Consider the following 22746-nt stretch of genomic DNA (forward strand, 5'->3'; position numbering starts at 1 on the left):
AAACGTGGAAGAGGGGCTGGTTGGGAAGAGGAAAAGAGAGAGTAAGCGGATGAGAGAGTTAGAAAAGAGAGAGTCAGAGGATGACCTAAACACATTATGCACATATACGAAAACGGCATAATGAAGGCCACTATGTACAATTACATATGCTAATGAAACATTAAAAGTTTTTGATGGCTAAATTGGGTGTCTTCTCTGTTCACTCGCAAAAAGGGCCTTCCGCATCCCCAACTCCTTAACTCCTTTCAGTAGGAAATCTTGACACTTAATTAAAAAACCAAACTTAACAATAGATGTCTTCATGTGAATGCTCCCTGGAAAGGGCGACTAATTATCGGACTCTTCATCTAAGCAGCAAAATGTTTTGAATGCCTGCGCTGGGCAAGCCCTGTGGATACAGGAATGCTGAGGATCCGGTCTCCCTCCACCCACCCAAAGTCCTTCTGGGACAGTGGCTTTCCCCCCTCTATCTCAGCACAAAGCTACCTCAAACCAGGACCCATGGCTCCCATGTCCACTGGCTTTCTTAATTAATCCTTTATTCTTCCTATCATCAATACTTTTCACATCCACATTGAACAACGACAATGACAGATATACCCTTGGGCATATACCAAGCGTTGCAAAGTTCCTGGAGTGGAATTGTGGGCTCAAAGGGCACACGCATTTGTGGCATTTGGATAATCTTTCACTACCAAGAGCACAACAATGTCTAAGAAAAAGCTCAAACATCCAGAAAATGCTGCAGTCCAACAGAGCGGCACGACTCAGCTGTGGGCGGGGCTGCTGACTGAGACAGGTGCAGTCCTCAGCAGCACACAGCTCAGAGGAAGCGATCTGACGTGCCCGTGTCCCTACCGACTTCCTGCAACGCGCTGCAAGTGTTCGTGCATGTGCGCGTGCGCTAAGGCAAGGAGGAATTCTGGAGGGCGTATGTCAAATATGTGGCGACACATAAAGAAGCACGGTTACGGGCACGGTTCTCGGTTATATTTTTAAGGTTTAAAACTTCTACATTAAGTATGTGGTGCTTTATGATCAGAATAAGACGATAACGATAAGGTGATCATACAGAGTCAAAGCAACCACCTTACTCCGCCTTTCCTGATGCACTTACTGCACGGTGACACAGTCCAAAATCCTAAGGGCTGGGAAGGCAGCTCCATGATGACATGCCCGCTTATCGTGAGCAAGGTCCTAGATTGATACCCAGCAACACACAAAGAGAAAAAGAATACATAGTCCAAATCCTTACTTCTACTGATGAGTGCCTAGGTACGGCTGGCACCCCGCCAAAGAGCATTCGACCTCCAGGTGCTCTGGCAAAGGTTGACCATGGCTTTTATGCCACTAAGCCTCTTATCTTACTCTTTTTTTCTTTTGCCTCACAGACAGACATCTTCGTGATCTTTGTCATGGCTGACCAAGACAACTTTTAAACATTCTTGCTGCCATTCGATTGGTGTGTTGCGGGGAGAGGGTGTCAGGTTTTTCTGCGCCATGGGCTAGCCTTGGGCACCTTCGTAGCTGAGGCTGGCCCTGAAGTCAAGGTCCTCTTCCTCCTCAGCCTCCCAAGCGCTGCGATTACGGGGGTGTCTTCTGTGCCTGAGGTCCTTCCATCCTTCTGGACTCTTCTACTGTATCTCCTCCTCGAGGGGACCCCCCCTTCTGGAAACACCTGGGGCTCCCCCACGGTCTGTGCCAGAGCATCTTTGAGCATGTCTCTGCTCCCATGCCTGCCTCTGTTTCATTTCTCACCGCCAGGTTCCTGTGTCCCCAAACAGCTCACAGTAGGGCTACAGTTACATCTCTACACACACCCCCCGAAAGTCCCTTCTCCTTTACCTCCCCCCGCACCCTTGCTCCTCTGCCCTACACCAGCGCACGCAGCACCCTATGGTACTGAGGTGTCTCACCCTGTCCTTCCACTCTCGTGCCATCCTGCCAATCTCCTGCACGCTGCTCTGCACAGCTGCACTTAGCTCTTGTCTGTTCTGTCAGCAACTTTTACCCTCTCCCTGACCCCATCTCCTTTTAGCTATCAAAGTGACCTTTGAAAACAGAACACTGACAAAATAGTTTTATGCTGAAAACCCTTTAATGGCTTCCTATGGAGAAAACCACTCTGCAATTTGTACCAAGCATCCGTTATTTCTGTAACATAGAAAACTAAGTGTCACCTAGAGCTGGGGTAGGGGGAGAGGGAAAGGGGACAGAGAGGCAGATTCCTCTCTTAAGCATCGATCCTGGCTTATCAGTGAGCTCCAGGCTCAGTGAGAGACCTTGTCTAAAAAAATAAATAAATGAATAAAGGTGGAGAGACAGAGGAAGGTCCCCAACCTCTGGTCTCCACAAGCACACCGCCCACACATACATGCCCATGTGCACATAGCCATGTGAACAAACACACGCACACAACACTCGTGCACATATACAGAGAAGAATGAGAAATGAGAGTACAACCATCCACCTATACATGCATTTCACCTACAGATGGATAAAATGTGACCGCAACTGTTCAAATAACGTGCAACATATGGATCATTCACACATGTGCTTTGGTGGGCAGGAGACATAAGCTGACATTTCCATCTCTTCTGAGCAAGGAGACCCAGAGGTGTGGAGTCTGACTGACAGGATAGGGTCAGCTGGCCAGGTGTACTGGCTTCTGTCTGTCACCCTCCCCGCCCCCCTACCCCAAGTTCTGCAAATACTTGAGAGTCTGAGTTGGTTTTTGGCCTCCCGCCCCTAAAATAATGGTTCCCAAATGTCAGCACGAGAATCAAGTAAATAGGACCTGCTTGCTGAACTATCGGAACAATCTGTGCACCTTGCCAAGGAGATTCTAGGCTAAAAACTGGGATAGGCGTGGTTCTGCTGTAAAAGTCAGCCCGTGAAACACTGCCCAAGAGAAGCCATCCCTAGTTCTTGGGCCACAGGGTCAAGGACCTCACAGTCCAATTTTCTCCTCAGTCACCATACTGACCGCAGTGAGGTCAGCTGGGTTAATAATCAGGCCCCCCCAGTCAAAACCACAGTGACAGGCAATGACCACCGTCTTCCGGCCCAACTGAGAAAAGCAACTCGGAGAAAAGAATATCCAGGTGGGACTATTATCTCTTTGCACATAGCTTTAACAGGAAGGACACAGTTCCTGGAAGTTGCTCCTGAGATGCCTTCCCTTCTAGAGGACAATGAGGGGGAGACAGACCTCCTTGGTACCAGCTTTCCAGTTTTCCTGACTGAAATAACTTCACCTCACTACTGAGAACATGAATCCAGTGTGCTTCGATGCTGAATTGGTACCAGCCGAAAAGGCCCACAGTTGGGGGTGGAGGGGACTTCAGAATATTCAACCTCTTACAAGTTTCTTGTTTACAAAACATGGGTTGCAATTTCTGTTAAAATGTGAAGGGGTTTTAGAATTAGTTAACAGACTAATACAAGGAAAACCTTAATTCTGCATTTTCTTCTGCCAATTGTAGCAGCTCCACTCCCCATGCTAAAATTCAATTACACAGCATCTTCATTCCATACATGTAATAAACCTGTGAGCAAAAGGAGCCCCTGACATCTTGAAGTCTTTGGTTTAAGGGTAGGAAGGGAGGCGAGGCGAAAGTGAGCATGTTGCATGTTTACAGAGTTGGGGCTAATCTCGGAAGAGAGCACAGCCTCCCGCTTTCCCTGTCCTCCCAGCCCCACAGAACTGCAGTCCATTCAAGGGACAGTCGGAGCCTGCACAAAAACATGTGACTGACTGTCGGCCTGATTGGCAGCAGCCAGCAGGTATCAGTGACACTCTCCCGAAGTGAGTCCTTAACTACCAGCACACAAAACAACCTTGAGGGAGGATGTGGGAACATTTGCTTGGAGGGCAGAGAACTTACAGTCTAGTAGCAAACAGAAACTCCATCCTAAACAAGGAAGGGCCAGAGCCAACTTCATCTCAACCACAAAGGTTTTTCTAGAGAAGGAGGCAAAGGTGGGGCAGGAGGGAAGAGGGAAAGAACACTAAAAATCAGTTACCTCTCTTTTGGTTTTAAACCCTGGAACAAATGGGCATTTTTAACCTATCCCCCCGCCCCCTTCATCCTCAGGAGGGGAACAGGAAGCCTCCCCCAGCCTCACTACAGGTTTGGACTGTTTTCTCAGCAAGCACCCTCGGACTAGTTCTAAGCCCAACTCAGGATGGAGATCCACACAGAAAAGGCAGTTTACGCAGAGCTGAGTGTCAATGTGGAGATTGAGACTTCCGCCAAGTCTTCAGCTGGTTCTATGTTCTCATGCAAACCTAACACAAGTCCTCCATGCTCGGACAGGTTGAGAGTTCAGGGGTAAGGACTGAACACAGGGCCCTGCACAAGCGCCCCAAGCGCGCATCCACAGGCCCACCTCCACCCTTTCTTTTTCTCTTTCTAAAGGTAGAAAAAAAAAATCTGTAATATTTATATTCTGGTTGAAGTATTTCACAAATAGCTGGAGTCTCGGGTAACAAAGACCGAAAAATAGCAACAGTGAGGTTCTCTGACAACAGTCCAGCCAAGTCAGTGTGGGGGAAGACTGGAATAGCAGGAGGAGTCAGCAAAGTTCCCTAGATAAAAATCTGGGGGTGGGGCCCAGGGTGGAGGGCGGCATGGGCAAGGGAGTATAAACATCTTCGGACTGATCATCTGATAGTTCAGATGAACACACCCACGAGATAACAGAAGACATCAGCAAGAGAGAAGCATTGGGAGGACAAAAAAAGAACTATGGAAACTCAACCTGTGGCAGAAATAAAAAATTCACCAGCGAGCTTGAGGGCTCCAATTCACAGGATGCTCATTAAGGTGACCAAGAGATCAAGGAGGAGATGTGCAAAGTGTGGGAACCAATATCAGATGGCGGACATAGTTACGACTAGTGAAACTAGAAGGGAAAAGAAAAATCCCAGCATACAGTACATCTTTTTTTCTCTCCTAGAATTAAAGGCTAGTTTGCTTCCCAAACTAAACTTTCTCCTTTAAAAGACAGGCCAAGCATGGTGGCGCACACCTCTAATCCCAGCACTGGGTAGGCAGATGGATCTCTGGGAGCTCTAGGCCAGCCTGGTCTACATCAGTGGTTCTCAACTTTGGGGGCCTTGACAACCCTTTGGGGGTGGAGTGACCCTTTCACAGGGGTCACATATCATATATTTACAATACGATTCACAACAGTAGCGAAATTGCAGTTATGAAGTAGCAACAAAATAATTTTATGGTTGGGGGAGTGAGAATCACCATAACCTGAGGAACTGTATGAATGGGTCACAGAAGTGGGAAGATTGAGAACAGAGAGTGTCTACACAGAGAGTGTCATGTCAGCCAAGAACAACGTTGTTGGGTTTCATACCTGGGACAAGCCGCTGAGGTGCGTATTTAACATACCAAAGTGGACCTGGCCTCCAGATTCTCCCAGCATCCCTCAGTCCCTACCTGCTAACTTAACCCACCCTCTACCCTGAACTTTCCAGCCCAGGGGCTCGGTTTCCCTATTTAGTCCAGACATTTTGGTTCCCTCCCTCTCTCTCTCTCTGCACCTTCTCTCTCCCTTCAGGGGCAGGTTCTTTCTCTCATTCTCTTCCTCCTCCTGTCCATCTCCCTTCCTGTGGCGACTTCCCTGGCCTTGTTCCTTGGGACCAGTGCACCTACCCAAGAGCCTCACTCAATAAACCTGCCTTTATGCTGTAATCTAAGTTGAACTGGCTCATTTCATCAGTAGAGAAAACAAACCTATTAAATATTAAAAAAGAAAAGGAAGGAAGGAGGGGAGAAAGGATTGCCAAGGTGAAAGGACCTACTAATGTTCACACATGTTAACAAGATTTTCTAAATCAAGATTCAAAAAGAATCAAAATTCTCAAAATTCCAGAGGAAAGTTTTTCATACAAGAGATTCAAAGTCAGAACCTAATGTCTGAAGCTTTTCAAGAAATAGCTCAAGACACTTTTGGATGGAAGGTGTCAAAATTTGGAAGGCAGATGACTTCCGCCCTGAATGCATACATTTAACTAAGTCACCACTTAAAATCCAGGAAGATGAAGACATTCTCAGACTTGTGTCTCTCCTCTCTGGAATTCCCACCTTTCTCTGGGAGGCACTGGAAAATGTGTTCATGAAATACATAGTGGGGCCCTCATACAAGACAGAGCCTAAAGGAGCTGGCAGAGTGGTGCTCAGTGGAAACCATTCTCCACCCTGAGAGGAATAGAAGATTCCAGTGGCTCTTCCTCAAAGATGACCTTGACAGATTCCCTGTGTGGCTGGTTATGTTGAAAGGAGATTTACAATTGGTAAGGAATTTGTGGCTGAATTATTCATAACTATATCAAAAATTAAGAATAAAAAAGTCAATATTGTCAATAAAGTCAATCTAATCTCGAGAGAAAAAGGTAAATCAAACTATATTAAATGGCTCACCTGTGAGATTCCACAGTTGCAATAAAGTAAACACTGGATATTGATCCCACCCAAATTACAGTACAATTACCATATGATTTTGGTTGGCAGAATAAGATCTGAGAAACAAGGGGCAGGGAGAGATAAAAGCAAACTAAATCCTTGCACCAAAGGATAATGCCTAAAACTAAGAAACAGATAAACTACAATTTCAGTGTGTTGACTAGAAATGCATATGCAATTCCCACATGGCAAGTCCTAACGGCCTGTAACTCCAGTTCCAGGAGACACTGATGCCCTCTTCCGGCCTCCGCTGGTCCCTGCACACACATGGCACAAATAAACTCACGCAGGCATGTCTATGGGCACACAGAATAAACAAACAAAGAAACAAACTGGTTTTCCCGAAAAGGAAGAGTTCAGTGCTGGAGCACCTGATGAACAGACACACATTCTAAGCTGGATCACCAAGCCTGAAAATAAGATAAAATAAGAGAATAGAAGGAGGGCACGCTCATTCCAAACATGATACCCATGATACCCAGCGCCTCCAGTGCGTCCGGCACTGTGCTGCAACAGGTATCAGTGTGCAAACCATAAAAATGCTCTTTTGGGGGGGAGCTTGGAATCTGCAATCAGAGCCTGGTGTACGCACTTCCAAAGTAACTTACTCTGCTTTCCGAAGGGGAGGAAATAAGCAGGCTGCTATGGCAGATAACAAACACCATAGACAACTATTTGGGGCAGGGTGGTGGGAGGAGACGCCCTGAGGAATGAGACCTGAGACCTGAGAGGATGAGACACAAGCTGACTGTGCAATAGGAAGCTTCAGGGGAAGAGGGAAGACTGACCAGTGCCATCGCAGGAAATGTTTTGGTGTGCGCAAGACAATGCCATGGGGTCAGTCACCCGGACTAAAAGAAAATGAGAGGGAGAGCCTGCACCCCAAAGGAAGGCAGAGAAGAGGAACAAATCGAGGTGGAAGAGTCCAGATGGACCCCAATGACAAGCACACTGCGAGGCAAACAGCGGGACACCCCAGCATCACAGAGCTCTCTGATACAAGAGTGGGATGTAGGGGGTAAGGGGTCACACGCCAGTCGGTAGACTACCGTTGAGGGCAGGTGACAAGGTTGAGCAAAGTGAAGGCGGAAAAGATAGACTCAAGATCACTTTGAAAGGAGAACCCAAGCACTGGAGGGAATGAAGACAACAAAGAGGAAACCAAGGCTGGTTCCCCGGCCATGTGGATAACATTTGAACTCTGGAAATAGCTAGGCGGCGATATCATCCGAGGATGGGGAAGGTACCCGAATAAGAGGCAGGATGGAACAGGTGAGGCATGAAACAAATCTAGACTTCGTCCTCCGAGAAGCAGGCAGATGGAGAGTTTGAAACGTGAAATAGTTTTGTATTTTTTTAAGTGTTGTAATAACTGAAGCCTGCATATGGCACATTATAGTATGTAGAGAAAAGGGAAGGGGGCGGGGGAGAGTCAACATACTAGAGGAAGTACAATGAAGGAAATGCCAGCAAAGGACCAAAGAACGGACAGCAGGAGCTGGGAGGACTAATTGGAAAACAATTCCAAGAAGGAAGTGGGCCCTAAGCAGGATTTCAGTGAAGCAGCATCCCGGAAAAGAAGGGAAACGAAGCGCTTTAGGAAGGTGACACACTGGAGAAGCCTGAGTGCCTCGGGAACACCTGTGACTCAGTATGCGGCAACGGGACTCCACCCAGCTTTCCTAACTAGAGGTGTGCTCAGAGGACCTGAATATCCAGACTGCTGGTTCTCAAGGGTGACCCATCCTGCCAAGCTGAGTAAGAGGTCTCCAGGAAGCAACCAGGAACTCCCGTGACCCACCTGTGACCTGCAAAGGGCTCTGATGGGCAAGCTTCCCAAGCGGGAAGTAGACAGTGTCCTGGCAGAGAAAACAAGGTTTGTGAGCAGAGGGCAGAACCATTTTATAGGCTGCTATATTTTTCTAACTCAGGGACCATGGGAAAGCAATGAGGGCAATGAAGCTATAAGGTCTCCTTTGACTGATACCGAAGCTAACACGGGTTGTGTGTGTGTGTGTGTGTAAAGATTTGTTGACAGTCACATAGGTAGCACGTGGCAGAGACAGGATTCTCAAATCCATGAACCATTTTGCTCACCTGATTCTTCCAAACCAAATGCACCTGAGAATCAGATCACAAAATTCTGAAGCTGTGACCTCCTATCGAAAGTGGCCATTTTAAAATATGTCACTGGCCAAGACTGGGCAGGTTCACGGGACGTAGTGGCTTGGCTGCACACAGACGCTGTGCGCAGATCACCTCCGTCAAGTTCATTACCACACACAACCGCCCACGCTGCTGTGTACCTGAGCCTTCGAACTCACATACCTTGGCTTTAGGAACTGTTTGCTCACCGGCTGTCCATTTCCCCTCCTCCAGGCCCCGACAACCACTGTTCAGTAATCTGCTTCCATGAGCTTGACATTTTCAGATTCCACATGTAAGCAGTACCTGGCTTTCTTCTCGGCCTTATTTTACTTAGCATGATGTCTTCTAGAGTTAGACCTGACACAAATCCTTCTTTTTATGGCTGAATAATACCCACAGGTGTGTGCACACATACACACACATGCATACACATCCCATAATTTCTTTATCTGTTCATCAATAACGGACAGGTCTTTCCATATTTGGGCTACGGAGAGGCAGATGCTGATTTATTTCCTCCGGGTGTGTAATAGAAGCAGGGCCGATAGTCCACCAGATCTGCTCTTAACTTTTTCATAAACCACTGTGCTATTGTCACAACAGCTCAACAATTTACGTGTGTGTGTGTATGTGTGTGTGTGTGTGTGTGCTCCCATTTCTCCACACTTCACAAGTAACTGTCCTTTCAGCAACTTTACAAGGCTTAACAGAAGTTCTAAGAAGCTAAAGCAAGGGCTCTCCCACCAGCATGGCTAATGCTCACACTTAATAAGCAATCTCATTTGGAGACCTCAACACCGGGCCAAAGATACGGGAACCAGAAACCAGAAAGACTTGGGGTTCAAATTCCAGTCCTGACATTTCGAGAATATACTGCCATGCCTCTGAAGTTCAGACAGCCATAGGTACTCATCAATAGGCTTTTAACTGGCCTGTTAAAATTTTTCATCCAAAAAATGTAAATAATAATAATATGACAGAAATTGTTCTTGAGATTTTTGTTTTAAAGGTGATTTTTAAAATGCAGTTTGTATGGTATGGTAAAACTACCCGCTATGAAAATGTTCTACACGTGGAGGTGAATGTGACGGCCTACACGCCTGTAGTGAGGAGGGTGGGGACAGGAAGCTCAGCTGCTAAGGGACATCCTGGAGACAGTGAATTCAAGGCCAGCCTGCTGCGTGGAAACCTGTCCCAGAAAATAACCGAGCAAATATATTTTACATTTATCTCCACCTAAATCCGTTTTCTCTTCCCTGACATCTTCAGGAGGACTTGTTTTGGACGAGTTTCCTAGTTGTCCTAATGCGCGGTGGTTTTGACTCCACACGCCTCGGGATGTGACGGTCCCTGCTGACAGTGAACCTGTGAAATGTGTTCCGGAGATTCCGAAGCAGCCCCGAGCACTTCGGCCATCGTTCCTCAACACCGTAACATCCAGGGTCCGCAGGACGCTGCCCAGTTAGCAGACCTGGTTCCACGGCAGTGTACGTCTGAATCTTCCTCCCATGACCACCATTCCTTCACCTGGCATCTACAGTGAGCTTCACAGCCACCTACGGGCTACTGAGCCACAACCAGGACACACACGCACACAGCTCTGGCCATGCTTTCCCAATAAAAAACATATTTAGGATGACAGAGGAAAACACATTGTTTTCATCAATTTGAGGTAACTTGCATACGTGAAACCAAAAATTTGAACTCAGCTATTTGGCCTGTGGCTGCTCAGAGTTACTTATTAAGCAAGAACATAAAGATGATTCAAAGCACATTTCCATGAAACACTGTTTCCATCAGACAACCTTCAGCCTACTGAAGGGCCACAGGCTCCCTTTCGTCACGTCAGCACCCTGACTGCTGCATGGCATTCAAAGCACCCTGAGCAACATGCAAGGTCACCAAAGTCTTGTTTTCATTAGACCGCCATTAACAGTGCCTTGCCAAACATTCTTTTCCCACAAGATCCTGACCAGAATGCACTAGGCCACAGGAAATGCACTTAGCTGTCAGAGCTAGTACACAGAATCCAGTTATTTTTAGCAAGCCATGTGGACTGATGGATTAACGGAAAGTTAGGGAACTACAATCCAACAAATGGTACCTAGGGCCTAGCACATACCATCAAGTTATGAAACGGACGAGAACGTTATGGGCTTTTCTTCAGAACTGATCAAGTGAGGGGAAACCTACATAAAAGTGCTCTTCACACACAACCAAGGGGATCTTACCCAGACCGGATGGTAGAAGAGTATGAGGAGCCAGAAAAGGCCTCCTGGAGTCAGGAACATCACCTGAAGGATGAGGAGGTATCAATAAATACAATAAACAAACATAAGGGCTGACGTCAGGCAAACAGAAAGCCCAGAGAGGCATCATATCTGAGTCCCCGACCTCTGTAGCACGAGTCTGACCTTGACCAACCATTCCACGTTCCTGGGTATTGCTTTTTCTTATGATAGGGCATGGTTAGGTGAGTTAATCACTTGGCCAGACTCTTGCTGCACATCAGAACTGTCCGGGAGCTGTTCAGAAATCCTGTTCCCTCCTTCAGAAATGAGGTTTACTGAGTGGGCATCGATGGTTCTCCAAAACCTCCAGGTGCCTGCTGTGTGTGACCTGGCCTGAGATTTATCTCATGAACCAACCTCTCACATCCCTGGAGCCCTAGCCTTGGTATACAACACTCCCCTTGGGGACCTCTTAAAAGCCCAGGGTAGACGCCAACCTTGACAATTAAGCCAGCACCCCAGGGGTGAGAATCAGATATCTGCCATCTGAAGAACCCAAAGCCGGTACCAAGCTGTATCCAAGGTTGACACCCACTGTTCCGGGCCTGTACTTTGGTTTCCTATAAAAGCAATGATGGAAAAGAAAGGAAAGAGAAGCCAGTAAGTCTCTCCCTCCCTCATTTCCAGTTAAATTAAAAAGAAAACCGAATGCCAGAGGTCACTGGCCACTTCTAAATGGGTTTGCACACAGTAGTTGATTTCAGGTGTGTGTGTCCTTCATGTTAGTGCCTGACAGGTGGGGAAGTTCCAGACTGCTCTTGTTCTAAACTTGAAACCCAACGGCACACTTCTCTAACAATGACCCTGCAGAGTGTTCGCTGGACTCCTTGGTTAGAATTTGATTTGCATGGTTGCCTGTAACATGAGCATCGCATTCCTCAACTCCTGAGGTTACTTATTAGGCCGAACCAAACAAACAGTAATTAGAAACATCACAGACAACCTTTAAATCTCTGCAGAATTACATGTTCCCCGCACCCAAGCCCATCCACACATGTCCATAGCATCACAAAATTAGAGCCTCAGCAGCAGTAAAGCTCAGGTGGAGACACAAGCCACCTCAGGGCCTCCTTGGGGCTGCGCAGGGAGCTAAAGGTGGCTTTAGAAGAGGGCTATTCTCTGCTAGCCCCTCTCACAGCTCGGTGCAGAAGACACTGCCGGTGTGTGTTTTAGAAGTCCCAAGTGAGAAACGAATGTTCTTTTTCCAGGGGCCTGGAAAAGAACACCTCTAAGAGACAGCTTTATTTCCAGAAAACAAAAGAGTGTCTCTGCACTGAGGTACGGCTTATAAAATAATGGCAGGTGACACAGAAGGCTAAGATGCTAAGGTAGGAAACCCCAAACCAAACCCTGCTCCACCGTTAGCATCCAAGCCACAGTGTCTGGCTTACAGGGCCTGCTAACCTCAGGAGCGGTTGGCCATCCTGGCTTCCCCTGAGATCTTGATGAAGTAAGACTGCTCCCATTCCATTAGAAGGCTGGCCCCTTGCCACCTTGCCAGAGGCTGGGTGCAGGCAGAAAGGAGTCACGCGCAACAGCCATTCTTATAAGAAAGGCTCCTTCACTGAAAGTGGGCACTCCTGCTAATTAATGACTCAGACAGACCCCTATCCCTGGGCAGGCTGAGGGCTGAGATGACCTCAGTGGCCAAGGAAAATCCCTGCGTAATACGGGCCTCTTGGGAGAGCCTGAAAGACTTTTCACATAGTTCTAACCAACAATAAACAGGAAGATGAAAAACAAAGCCTGTTTTCACCAAAAGCAGAGGCCTACTACTGCCTTATTAAGCATCTCTTTCCATCTCAGGCTTTAACTCTACTTTGGGAGTTAGGAGTAGGGGTGGCCCTGGAAACAGCCTGAATGCCTAATAATAGCGAACCAAACTAAACACACACACACACACACACACACACACACACACACAATACATAGCATTTCAGGACAGTCAGTGAATGGATGCCTCCCTGACACATTAACACATGGAGAGAACTGCACCCAGCACTGATGTAAAAAAAAAAAACAAAAAACAAAACAAAACAAAACAAAACAAAAAAACCAACAAGTGCAAATGTCAAAGAAGTTACTTGCCAGAAGATGGTTAGGAGAATGTTACTTTTCTTTTAATATCCTTCCAAGCAGTATGAACTGTCTTTTCATCTACTTGTCCCCTCCCCCTTTAATAACAGATACAAACATGGCAGAGTGCTATTTTTCTTTATACTAATCTCCCCATATGAAAACAAAACAATGCCATTCTAAACAGATGTTTAGGAAACTGTGACTCTTTAAAATCCCTCTGTCCAAGACCTAACACTGGGCTCCTTTGGAGGTGACTATCTGAAGATGAGGCCTTTAAGGAAATGATTATGTAAATTAACATGAAGCTATTAGGGTGGCGCCTAATCCAATCAGACTGGTATCCTGATCAGAAGAATTCTGGCTGCAGAAGGACATTCCAGGTGTGTCCAGGGACACAAGAGAGAGCAGCTGCGTGCAAGCAGGAATGCCGAGCTTGGGAGACCAGGAACACTGACGCCCTGACCTAGGCCTTCCAGACCTGTGAGAAAATAAACATCTGTTGTTTAACGACGCACCCTGTGATGTTCTGATGGTTGCCCTGGCAAACTAAAACGACTGAAGAAAAGACGAGCTCCATTAATTCAACATGTTTTCCCAGCCATGAGGCCATGAGACTCATCTGAATTACAGAAATTGTCTAGAACTTTTCAACCCTTGACACGGGGCTCACAGCCTCAGACCAAATGAATGCCAGGCCCTTTCCCTAATTCTTACCTTCACCACCCTGGGTTCTGTGGCTAGTGTCATTATAGAGAAGGGAGGATGATGGCTCCATGTCTAACACCCCAAGTATGTGAGAACCTGTGGATTGAGCTGAGGGCCTTTTCCGTGTCAGGCAAACGCGCTCCCCCCCCCCCCCCGACCTACATGTCCACACTGTTTTCCTCTGTAAATATGGCCTTAAAAGGAAAGTGTGGTTTGGGAAGTGCTTTTCACAGATATAGACTATGGATAATCAAAAGTTCCAGAAATGAATAATGGTGACGGTTGCCTAACTGAATATACTCAGTTCTATGGAAATTAGAAGACGGTTAAAATGATAAGTTTTATGTACATATTATCACAGTGAAAGAAATAAAATAAGTGGAAGGAACACTTATAGAGGTAAGTGAAAGGTAAGCGAAAAACAAGAGAAAGTACTTCTGAACTACATAAAACTACAAGACAGCTTTGCCAAAGCATTTCCGGTGCTTATGTTTGGGGGTTAATGTTAGGGAGTAAGCCTGTTTGTCGTTGTTTGTTGCAGTTTTCCGTAGTTTCCAAATTTTCTATAATTGCACACATATTCAACACTTGCAAATAAAAGGGGTCGTGGTACAACTGAGGTGGGAGACATGAAGGTTTATCATCCGCAGGTTAAATCCAGGTCAAAGTCAGTCCAGTCTGCTGCCACCCTGACGGACTATCACTTTTTTTGCGCCCACCTTTCTTGTGGTGGTCCGACCTCATGTCATGTCAGTTACGACTTCTGTCTTTATTGTATTGAAACACTTTCCTTTCTTTCTCTTTTGCTTTTTCTCCATGGCAGAACGCACTCCTGTCAGACTGGGCTGCACCACTGAGTTGTCTCAGCCAAGCTGAGCTGTCCCAAGTAAAGGATTTGTTCTGGACAGACAAGCAACTGAACCTGTGACAGGATGAAGAGGTGGCCTGACGGCACACCGGACTCAGTGCAGTTGTGGATGAAGCAGAAGCAAGATGTTTAGAGTCACACACACTCAGGCAGACGCCACACAGAAGGGCCTGCCATTTGTGGGAATGCTGCTGTGGGTATGCCCTTACAGTGATCTCACAAACGGGGATAGTAATGCTTCCCTCTTGAGTATTTAACAGGACAGAAAGTTCCGGACCTGTTCTCAACAGATGATCAAGCCATACCATGAACTTCCTCTCCTTTCCTGTTTAAATGAAGTGTCTAATTAAAAAAAAAAAAAAAAAAAAAAAAAAAAAGCCACAGTGAAATGCTGGAAGTATTAGCATTAATAGGCACTATGATAGAAGCAAAGGAATGTGCTACATACATTCTAACTGACCCTAAGGAAGACCTTGTAATGAAGTTCACTAAAATTTTCCTATTCTTTGTTCCTCAAGAATAGAAAAACACTTGAAAAACATTCATCACTATGGGTCATTGACCTCATATGCTAGAGAAACCATCAAGACACTGGCATTTCCTTTTTTGACGATTCTGTTTTGAAATCTTGCATTCCTTTAACTACAGTGGATCCTCGGAAAGTTCTGTTACCCTGGCAGGGCTGAACACGCTGCCAGGCTAGCTCCTGAGCTTTTGACAAAAACAACAAACTCTGACACGCCTGACAGTTACTTGACTCTGAGGGACTATGGTACTCCCCGGACAATGGAGATGTCCAGGGTGACAACGGCCTCCACGTCTGCTCCATGGCCTTTGCTCTACATGCAGAGTTGAAGTTTAGCAAGCTGATAGCATCAGAAGTTGCATCAGAGCAACACTGAACCAAACCCTTCCTGTGAAAAGGCAGCTCCTATCTTTGCTAAGATCAACCTCCTTCCCTCTGCCTTACTAAGTAAGCCAAGGATACCAGAGAATCTTTGGGAATTTCCTTTGTGCACAGTAAACTACACAAGCTGGATGCATTATCTTTAGGATAGAAAGCTGAAATTCATCCTTTCAATAAACAGGAACACCAGCAATACACTCGTGAGTGATGGAAGGGAAAACACAAACAACTTTGTCGCCATCCATCATGTTCTAGGACAGTGGTCCTCAACCTCCCTAAAGCTGCCACCCTTTAATACAGTCCCTCATGCTGTGGTGACTCCAACCATAAAATGATTTTTATTGCTACTTCACAACTGTAATTTTGCTGTTGTTGGGAATTGTAAACACCTGACATGAAGGGCCTCTGATAAGTGACCGGCCTGGGTGGAATCCTAAGGGCCGGTACTTTAACATCTCTCTGTGGGCTGCTGGGTATGGAGTGGCCCTGCTTTGTCTCTGTGGGATTCAGTTCATGTTAATTCAGTTTTAATACTAGAAAACAGCCACCACCGAATCATGTTTGCAGTACCTGCTTGCCTGATCGCCTTTCCTCGGAAAAAATGCGGGGCACTTCCACTCTCTCTCTCTCTAGTCTTTCAACCCCTGGAGAGGTCTTGCCCTAGAGAGGTGTCAGAGAAGAACAGGGAAATGGCTTAGTTGGACCACGTGAAGAGGCAGAAACCAGTCTGCTCAGAGGATATGGAAAGGGTATTTGGAGCCAGCATTGAGAACATGACTGTGGCTAGTCCCTGAGGAGCTCGAGCAGGTGAGGGCTTGCCCTGTGGGCGTCAAGAGCATCCCCGGCCAACCTCAGTTGGAGCAAATGCATCTTCAAACCACTTCTGTACTTGGCCCATTTCTACACACATAGAAAGCACTGTATAGAATCTGTGGGACTTCCTGAACTCCTAAGCCCACCATAGACACCAGGAGGAGGGAATGCTCTGCAGCCTGAGCAGATTGCTGCATGCCAAGCACCAAGAAGAACCCACCTCAGCTCACCCCTCACCATTCTGAATGCCCGCCCATTCTTCAAGGACCTGCAAAACTCCTGCTGGGAACACTTACCTGGCTGTGTTGTCTGTTCAGGAAACAGCTAGTCAGTACTTTAAATATCATCTCCAACAGAAGTCATGGAATACTTACATTGCCATCCCAAGCCCCTCCTCCAAGAGCCTCCTTTTCCTCCTCTCCCCCTGTAGGCCCCTGCACCAAATTCCCACAGCACACATCACCCTCAGGAAGTCACATGGCCCTTCTCCTGCTGTTACGACAGTCAGAAACGCAGGGGACATGATCAGCGACTACATCATGTTTTACTTCCAGCCTCTGGTAAAATTCCCACTCGGGAGGAAAGCACTCTACTGCGGTAAACAAACACGAATCAGACACTCTTAGTACAGCTGTCCTAATGCACCAGCTGATGGGACAGAGGCATCAAGAGAAATCTTAAAGGGGAGCTGGCAAAAACCTAGACAAAGCAATGGGCAGCAAGGGCAGCCAGGGCAGGCACGGAAACCCACGTGCACAAGGATCGCAGTCCTTCAAGAGTCACCGTGACCACACAGTCAGGCGGAAGGGTTCAGGAGCCTGGTGCAGAGAGTTGGAGCAGGGATAAGGCAAGAGGAACATGGGATGAAAAATAGGGGAATATGGCTTTGTCCCTTGGAAGACATTTTTCCCCCTATTTCTTGTTCTTACTTAGTAAAGCAACAGATACATCGTTACAGAAGATGGGCAGTTTAAATCGGCAGTCTGATGAGCACGGTGGTCTCTGGTCTTCCGTCTCCATATGCTTTATAAGCATGGACGCCAGGGCGTGTGACTCTGTCGTGCTTCAATTCTGCTGAAATGTCCTGTGTTTCCTATGGACCAGATCCTGTGCTGAATACGGCATCGTTTAATCACCGCTATTATTCACACTCTTTTGAAAGGCAGTTACGGATGAGGGCACTGTCCGACGCCACAGAACCCCACATGTGGCTGAGCCGAGTTCAGCAGTAAGGATTTTCATTTCTAAACTCCATTTTTCCTTTTTTTTTTTTTTTTTAATTCTCGATTGCTTGATTTACAGAAAAAAAAATGATTACTTCATTTTCCTGGTTTTCTCACAGAAGTCCCTTTGGGACCTTGATGGGCCTGCTGATAATCCTAGCTTATGTCATTCTCCCACACAGGTCCTCGCACAAGCTCAGCACAGCCCATCATCTTCCTCACCTACGACCTGTAAGCCCTGGAGGATGACACATCTATACGCTGCTGTGGACAGATAAGTCTGGAAATGGTGCAGTGGGTGAAGGGTGCATTTGGGAAGACTAGGTGAGCAAAATGAGATTCAAACCAAGATGTGCGCACACTGCAGGCCTAGAAATAGGCGGTCACTGGGACTGGGCAGGAGGAAAGATCTCGTGGTCCACTGAGAGCATGGAGAGGAAGTAGGGGTATGAGGAGGAAGAGGAAATGGAACACTGTGGGTAGGCAGTGAGTGCCATTCAGAGGCGGGAGAAAACCGGAAGGGATGTGATGGTCCAGGTGGTGCTGAGGGAGCAGGGTGGGAGAAGGGATGTGATGTTTCAGGTGGTGCTGAGGGACCAGGGTGGGGATGGGAGGGGGTGTGTTGATGAGATTGTGACCAGTCAGTCACTAAATGTGTTTCGGAAGCCCCAGATCATGGCAGCCACAGAAGGAGAACAGAAAGGGAGCCTGGTGTGCCCTGGAGCAGGATCTGTAAAAGGCCCAGAATGTGAACAGCATTGTCCTTGAGGAGCAGGCATCATAGAGACAGGGCCCAAATTCAGTCTAGATTAAATTGGTTGTGCAAAGAAAGGTGAAGGGCCAACCAAGAGGTAAAAAGGAATCAGGACCCTGCTTGAGACTCTTCTGCCCTTGAAGTTCCCAAAAAGAGTGATTTTTTTCCCAATAATTTGGAGGTCAGTCAGTTAATTTTAAACAATGAACTAATCACATAAAGTTCATGATGGGGTAGGAATTTACATCTCTGAGCTGCCTCTCACAGCCTCATCCACCGGCCATATGGAGCCGGTGATTAATATTCAGTAGGAAGAGAATTTATAGTCATGCGCCTGCCATTCAAATGTGAAATGTTTTCTGCTCAGCACACCCTGTAATACCTAAATATATCTCCAGTTTAAAATACATTTGTGAATAATTTTATAAATTTCCTATCAAGAATGATAATAGAACAATCTGTTTTCCCTGCTACATGAAACAAAAAAAGAGGAATGAATGGCTCATTTAATGAAGGAATTTAATGTGCTTTATCATAAATATCAAGCAGTCGTTACTTGGGCTATTTAAAGGGTGGCTGAGGTCAGAAGACGATTACAATAGCTAGCGTTTGCGCCCACATTTATTTTCTCTCTGTTACTCACATTTACAGAGCAAACTTCCTAGATTCACAAATTTGTTTCACCACATTAGAATGCTAGAAATCAAATTTGCTTTTCTTGATTTGCATACGGGCAGTTACAATAAGATTATCTATAGTGACTAACAGAAGGAACGCTCAAATAAATGGAAAACCCAGCCCTATCTGAGATACCGTGCAGCAAAAGACAGATATGAAAATAAATTACCCAAGATGCCTCAGGTAAATGTGGTCCAGAATCTGAAATGACTGACTTGGTGGTGTTTAATGAGGCTAGAGAATCAATGTGCGCACACACACACACACACACACACACACACACACACACACACGTGTCAGGTGCGTAACCAATTTTATAGCACCATGATCATAAAGAGACCTGTGATAGCATCGAGATCCCAAGGAGACACGCCCAGGGCAGATGGAGCCATCTGGGACTATCTCAATCCCAATATCCCCTCTTAGCAAACACTACCACAAGATCACCTGTTCTGGGCCCAGCCTGGTGACCCCACTATGATCTCCCCCGATGGGGATTCTCAGTTGTGGATTTATTCCTCTACGATTTCATTTTGATACTGTGTTTCTGAGTCAGGGTCGCTTTAATAAAGAGACATTTTGTCAATTTGAACATTTTAAAATACTGGTGGCCTCATTTGGTAGTATTCACAAATATTAAGATGTACTTATTATATGGAGGAATTTTAAGTAAAATCTTCCTTATTCGTAATTATAGAATTATGGAGAAGTAAAATGTTAAATCAAATCTTGAACAGTTATTAAAAAAAAAAAAGATTGTTTCGTGCCTTGCCATTCAAAGGAAAACACATAATAAAACCTCAATCAGAAAACTTTGCTTTCCGGCATTCAAATTACACTGTCTGCATAATGCAGGTTCCTACCTCATTAATAGCTAATCGGTAGGTCTTAGGTTTTCATTTGTAATTGGGAGAATTTTTCACAATTCTTTTAATCATAGGTCTTCCAGTAAAAAGGTTAAATACTAAATCTCTACAAAAGTATGATAAACATTGGACAAAAAGCACAATTATTTGGATGTGGAAGTAAGCAAATACCTGTAACCCTAGCACCTGGTGGGTAGAGGCAGGACGGGCAGGAGAGGCAGGAGGAGTTCAAGGCCAGCCCGAGCTACATGCGACTCTATCTCAGAAAAACAAACAAAAACAGAATAGCAATATACTTACAGTATCTTCTAAAATCAAATTTAAAATCTGAGAATAAACATGGGCTTTAGGACGGAAGCGACAGCTGCTCAGTGAGTAGAAACTCTTGTCTGATGGTTGTTTGTTCCCAGGAACCTCAGGGAAGAAACAGAACCCACTCTCAAAGGCTATCCTCTGACCTTCACATGTGTGCACAGAGGTAACCCTGTATCCAGGCCAAAAAAAAAAAAAAAAGCAATTAACTAAATAAAGGTAGTTTTAAAAATGAAAAAATATGTATTTTCAACAAATAAATACTGAACCAATATATATGTATACACATACATCCATGTACATATGCATATATTGGTTCAATAGTTCAATAATACAATATATATGTGTGTGTATATATATATATATATATATATATATATATATATACACATATCGCGTATATGTATATGTGAGTGTGTTGTGTGTGTGTTTGTATATGTAAGTGTGTGTAGTTTAATAGTTCTAACAAGCAGTTGTTGCCACCTACAAAACCTTCAGCAAGCTGCCCAGTCCAACTCAGCCGTCTGGGGGAAAGGGTACATACAGCACAGTGTCAACCAGCATGGACTCCGAAAGCAGAGGTCCCACCTTCAAAGGCGAGATCAGCCCCTTGTAAGCTGTGTGACGTTGGCAAGTTACCCGGTCTCTGCCTCAGCTCCTTTGCCCACAGAGAGACCACAGTGGTACCCACCCACCAAAACTCTTGTGAGGAATCACTGAGAAGCCAGCACACAACTCATTTCACACTATAAGGACTGGCTTACTGCTCTGTTCTCATAACCCCCACCATGGCTACCAGCGGAACTATTTTCCATCTGATGGGCGTTCAGTGAAACAGAAACAGTGCAGGTCTGAGTGCTCCAGTCCAGCTAACAAGCTGGGCACAGGCTTCCACAGTTTCGATATACCATCATTGCAATCTAAGGTCCGCTCAGTGGACTACGCCAGGCCATTGTTAGTCCCAGGCTAGTGACTAGCAGAGAGGACTGGATGTGGGTCTCCTGCCACAGGCTGACGCCCTTCTCTTCTTAGTGTTCTCTCTGGTTCTCAGTACACTGCAACCACACAGGCAAAGAAGATCACAAGTAAAATACACCCTCCCCGAGTTTCCCCGAGATCACGGGAGGGAAAAAAATACATTCAAAACATCCAGCTTCTCTTGTTTGCCGGTCCAGAGTCTCTGGTCTGTGAGAGCACGGGAGAGGTGGCCTTCATTGAACCAAAGCCACGGATATGAACAGTCATACATCGCCTAACGACCCCAAGCCATAAATGCTCAGGTCCCTGGGGTGACCTCCCATAGTGCTTGCACGTGACCAATCAAACCTCCGCACCGTAAATCAGCTGGAGCCGGCTGACGGTCAATGCCATGCAATCACTATGGACACAGCTAGGTGCTGTGGAGGCCAGCGCCTGCCTGTGTCCCGCAATACAGCTCGTCCCCAGTATCTGGATCTGCCAGTGGATGAACACAAGAATGGGGACCCTGCACTTACAGAAGGGTAACTCTACTGCCTCCCTGGCAATAAGGACCAACAATGACTCCCCCCCACACACACACACACACCCCGCTTCTTGGCCCACCAGCAGGAAGTATATGTAACTGTACTACCAATTCAGGTTTTAGAATCTCCCGGTAACCTTACCCTCCCCGGTCTAGAACTTTCACAGATCTAAAGCATAAACCAAAACTCTCTAGCCTCTTTAGGGGTGTTATCAGCATACAGTTATGAAATCAGGGAGGTGGAAGGACTCTCAGATATACAATGTAATCTGAACCCGGCAGTTTACAGCCGTGAGAGCCAGGATGGTGGTGATAACCCCCAGCAAGAATAATCACCGACTCAAGGTAACCTAACATGTTTATATAACGTGGGCAAAGTACCGTAATTACATATCCTCCTGCTCCGAGACCTTAAGTCCTTGTTAAATGAGGTGATTCGTTTAAGTCCAGGTTATTAATGATATCGCGCAGATCTAAGGCTAATACTTAGAATTTTTAATCTTCTGCGCCTCTTCCTTGAACTCCAATTTTACGTCATTGTTATTAATGGCACCAGCATGCTGCTCTCAAATTATTTCAAACAATGAATAACTTTGTATGTTTAGCATTTCCAAATTTTATTTTCTCTGCCTACAATGAAATTAGTGGCAAGGGCTTGGAGGGAGGTTGAAAAATCAAGGTCTGGACTCCTGTTGACAAGTGAGAAAGCCTAGTAAAGAGCTACATCATGAGGAAAAACGTTAAAACCGCATTCAGTTTCCTGAGACGTGCTGTCCTTCTGGAGACGTACAGTCTATCTGCTACGGAAAAATACTCCCCGGTATCGTATGTGTAACAAGCTAATAAGTAAAATGTAAATTCATGCCAGGATTGATGATGTATGCCTGCAATGCTAGCGTGCAGTGGGCTGAGGCAGGAGGATTGGGAGTTGAAGACCAGCACTGGCTATATAGGGAAACTGACTTAAAGAAACAGAAAGAAATTTTTAAAACAAGCAAGAAAATCATCTTTTCATTCTGTGGCCTCCATTTCTATGTCTCATACTTAGGTTCAATCCGTTGGTGAAATCAGCCCCAAAAGCTTCAGGAGGGGACAAGTCACCTCCTGATATGCAGG

At 46.0% G+C, this 22746-nt stretch overlaps 1 protein-coding gene across 2 annotated transcripts in view; it reads right to left on the bottom strand.

The window, feature by feature from the left end:
* Positions 1-22746, bottom strand: part of Ano6 (anoctamin 6) — a 159277-nt gene that overhangs the window by 112620 nt on the left and 23911 nt on the right. Inside the window, exon 2 of one of the 2 annotated variants that reach the window (XM_055627115.1) lies at positions 10862-10924. The exons of the other annotated variant lie outside the window; for it this stretch is intronic. Coding sequence (XP_055483090.1) covers positions 10862-10924 — 63 coding nt within the window. The remainder of the gene's footprint in view (positions 1-10861; positions 10925-22746) is intronic. 2 annotated transcript variants of the gene reach the window in all.

The sequence above is a fragment of the Psammomys obesus genome, unplaced genomic scaffold, assembly GCF_907164565.1.
Source record: "Psammomys obesus unplaced genomic scaffold, mPsaObe1.curated_primary_1811, whole genome shotgun sequence".
NCBI lineage: Eukaryota > Metazoa > Chordata > Mammalia > Rodentia > Muridae > Psammomys > Psammomys obesus.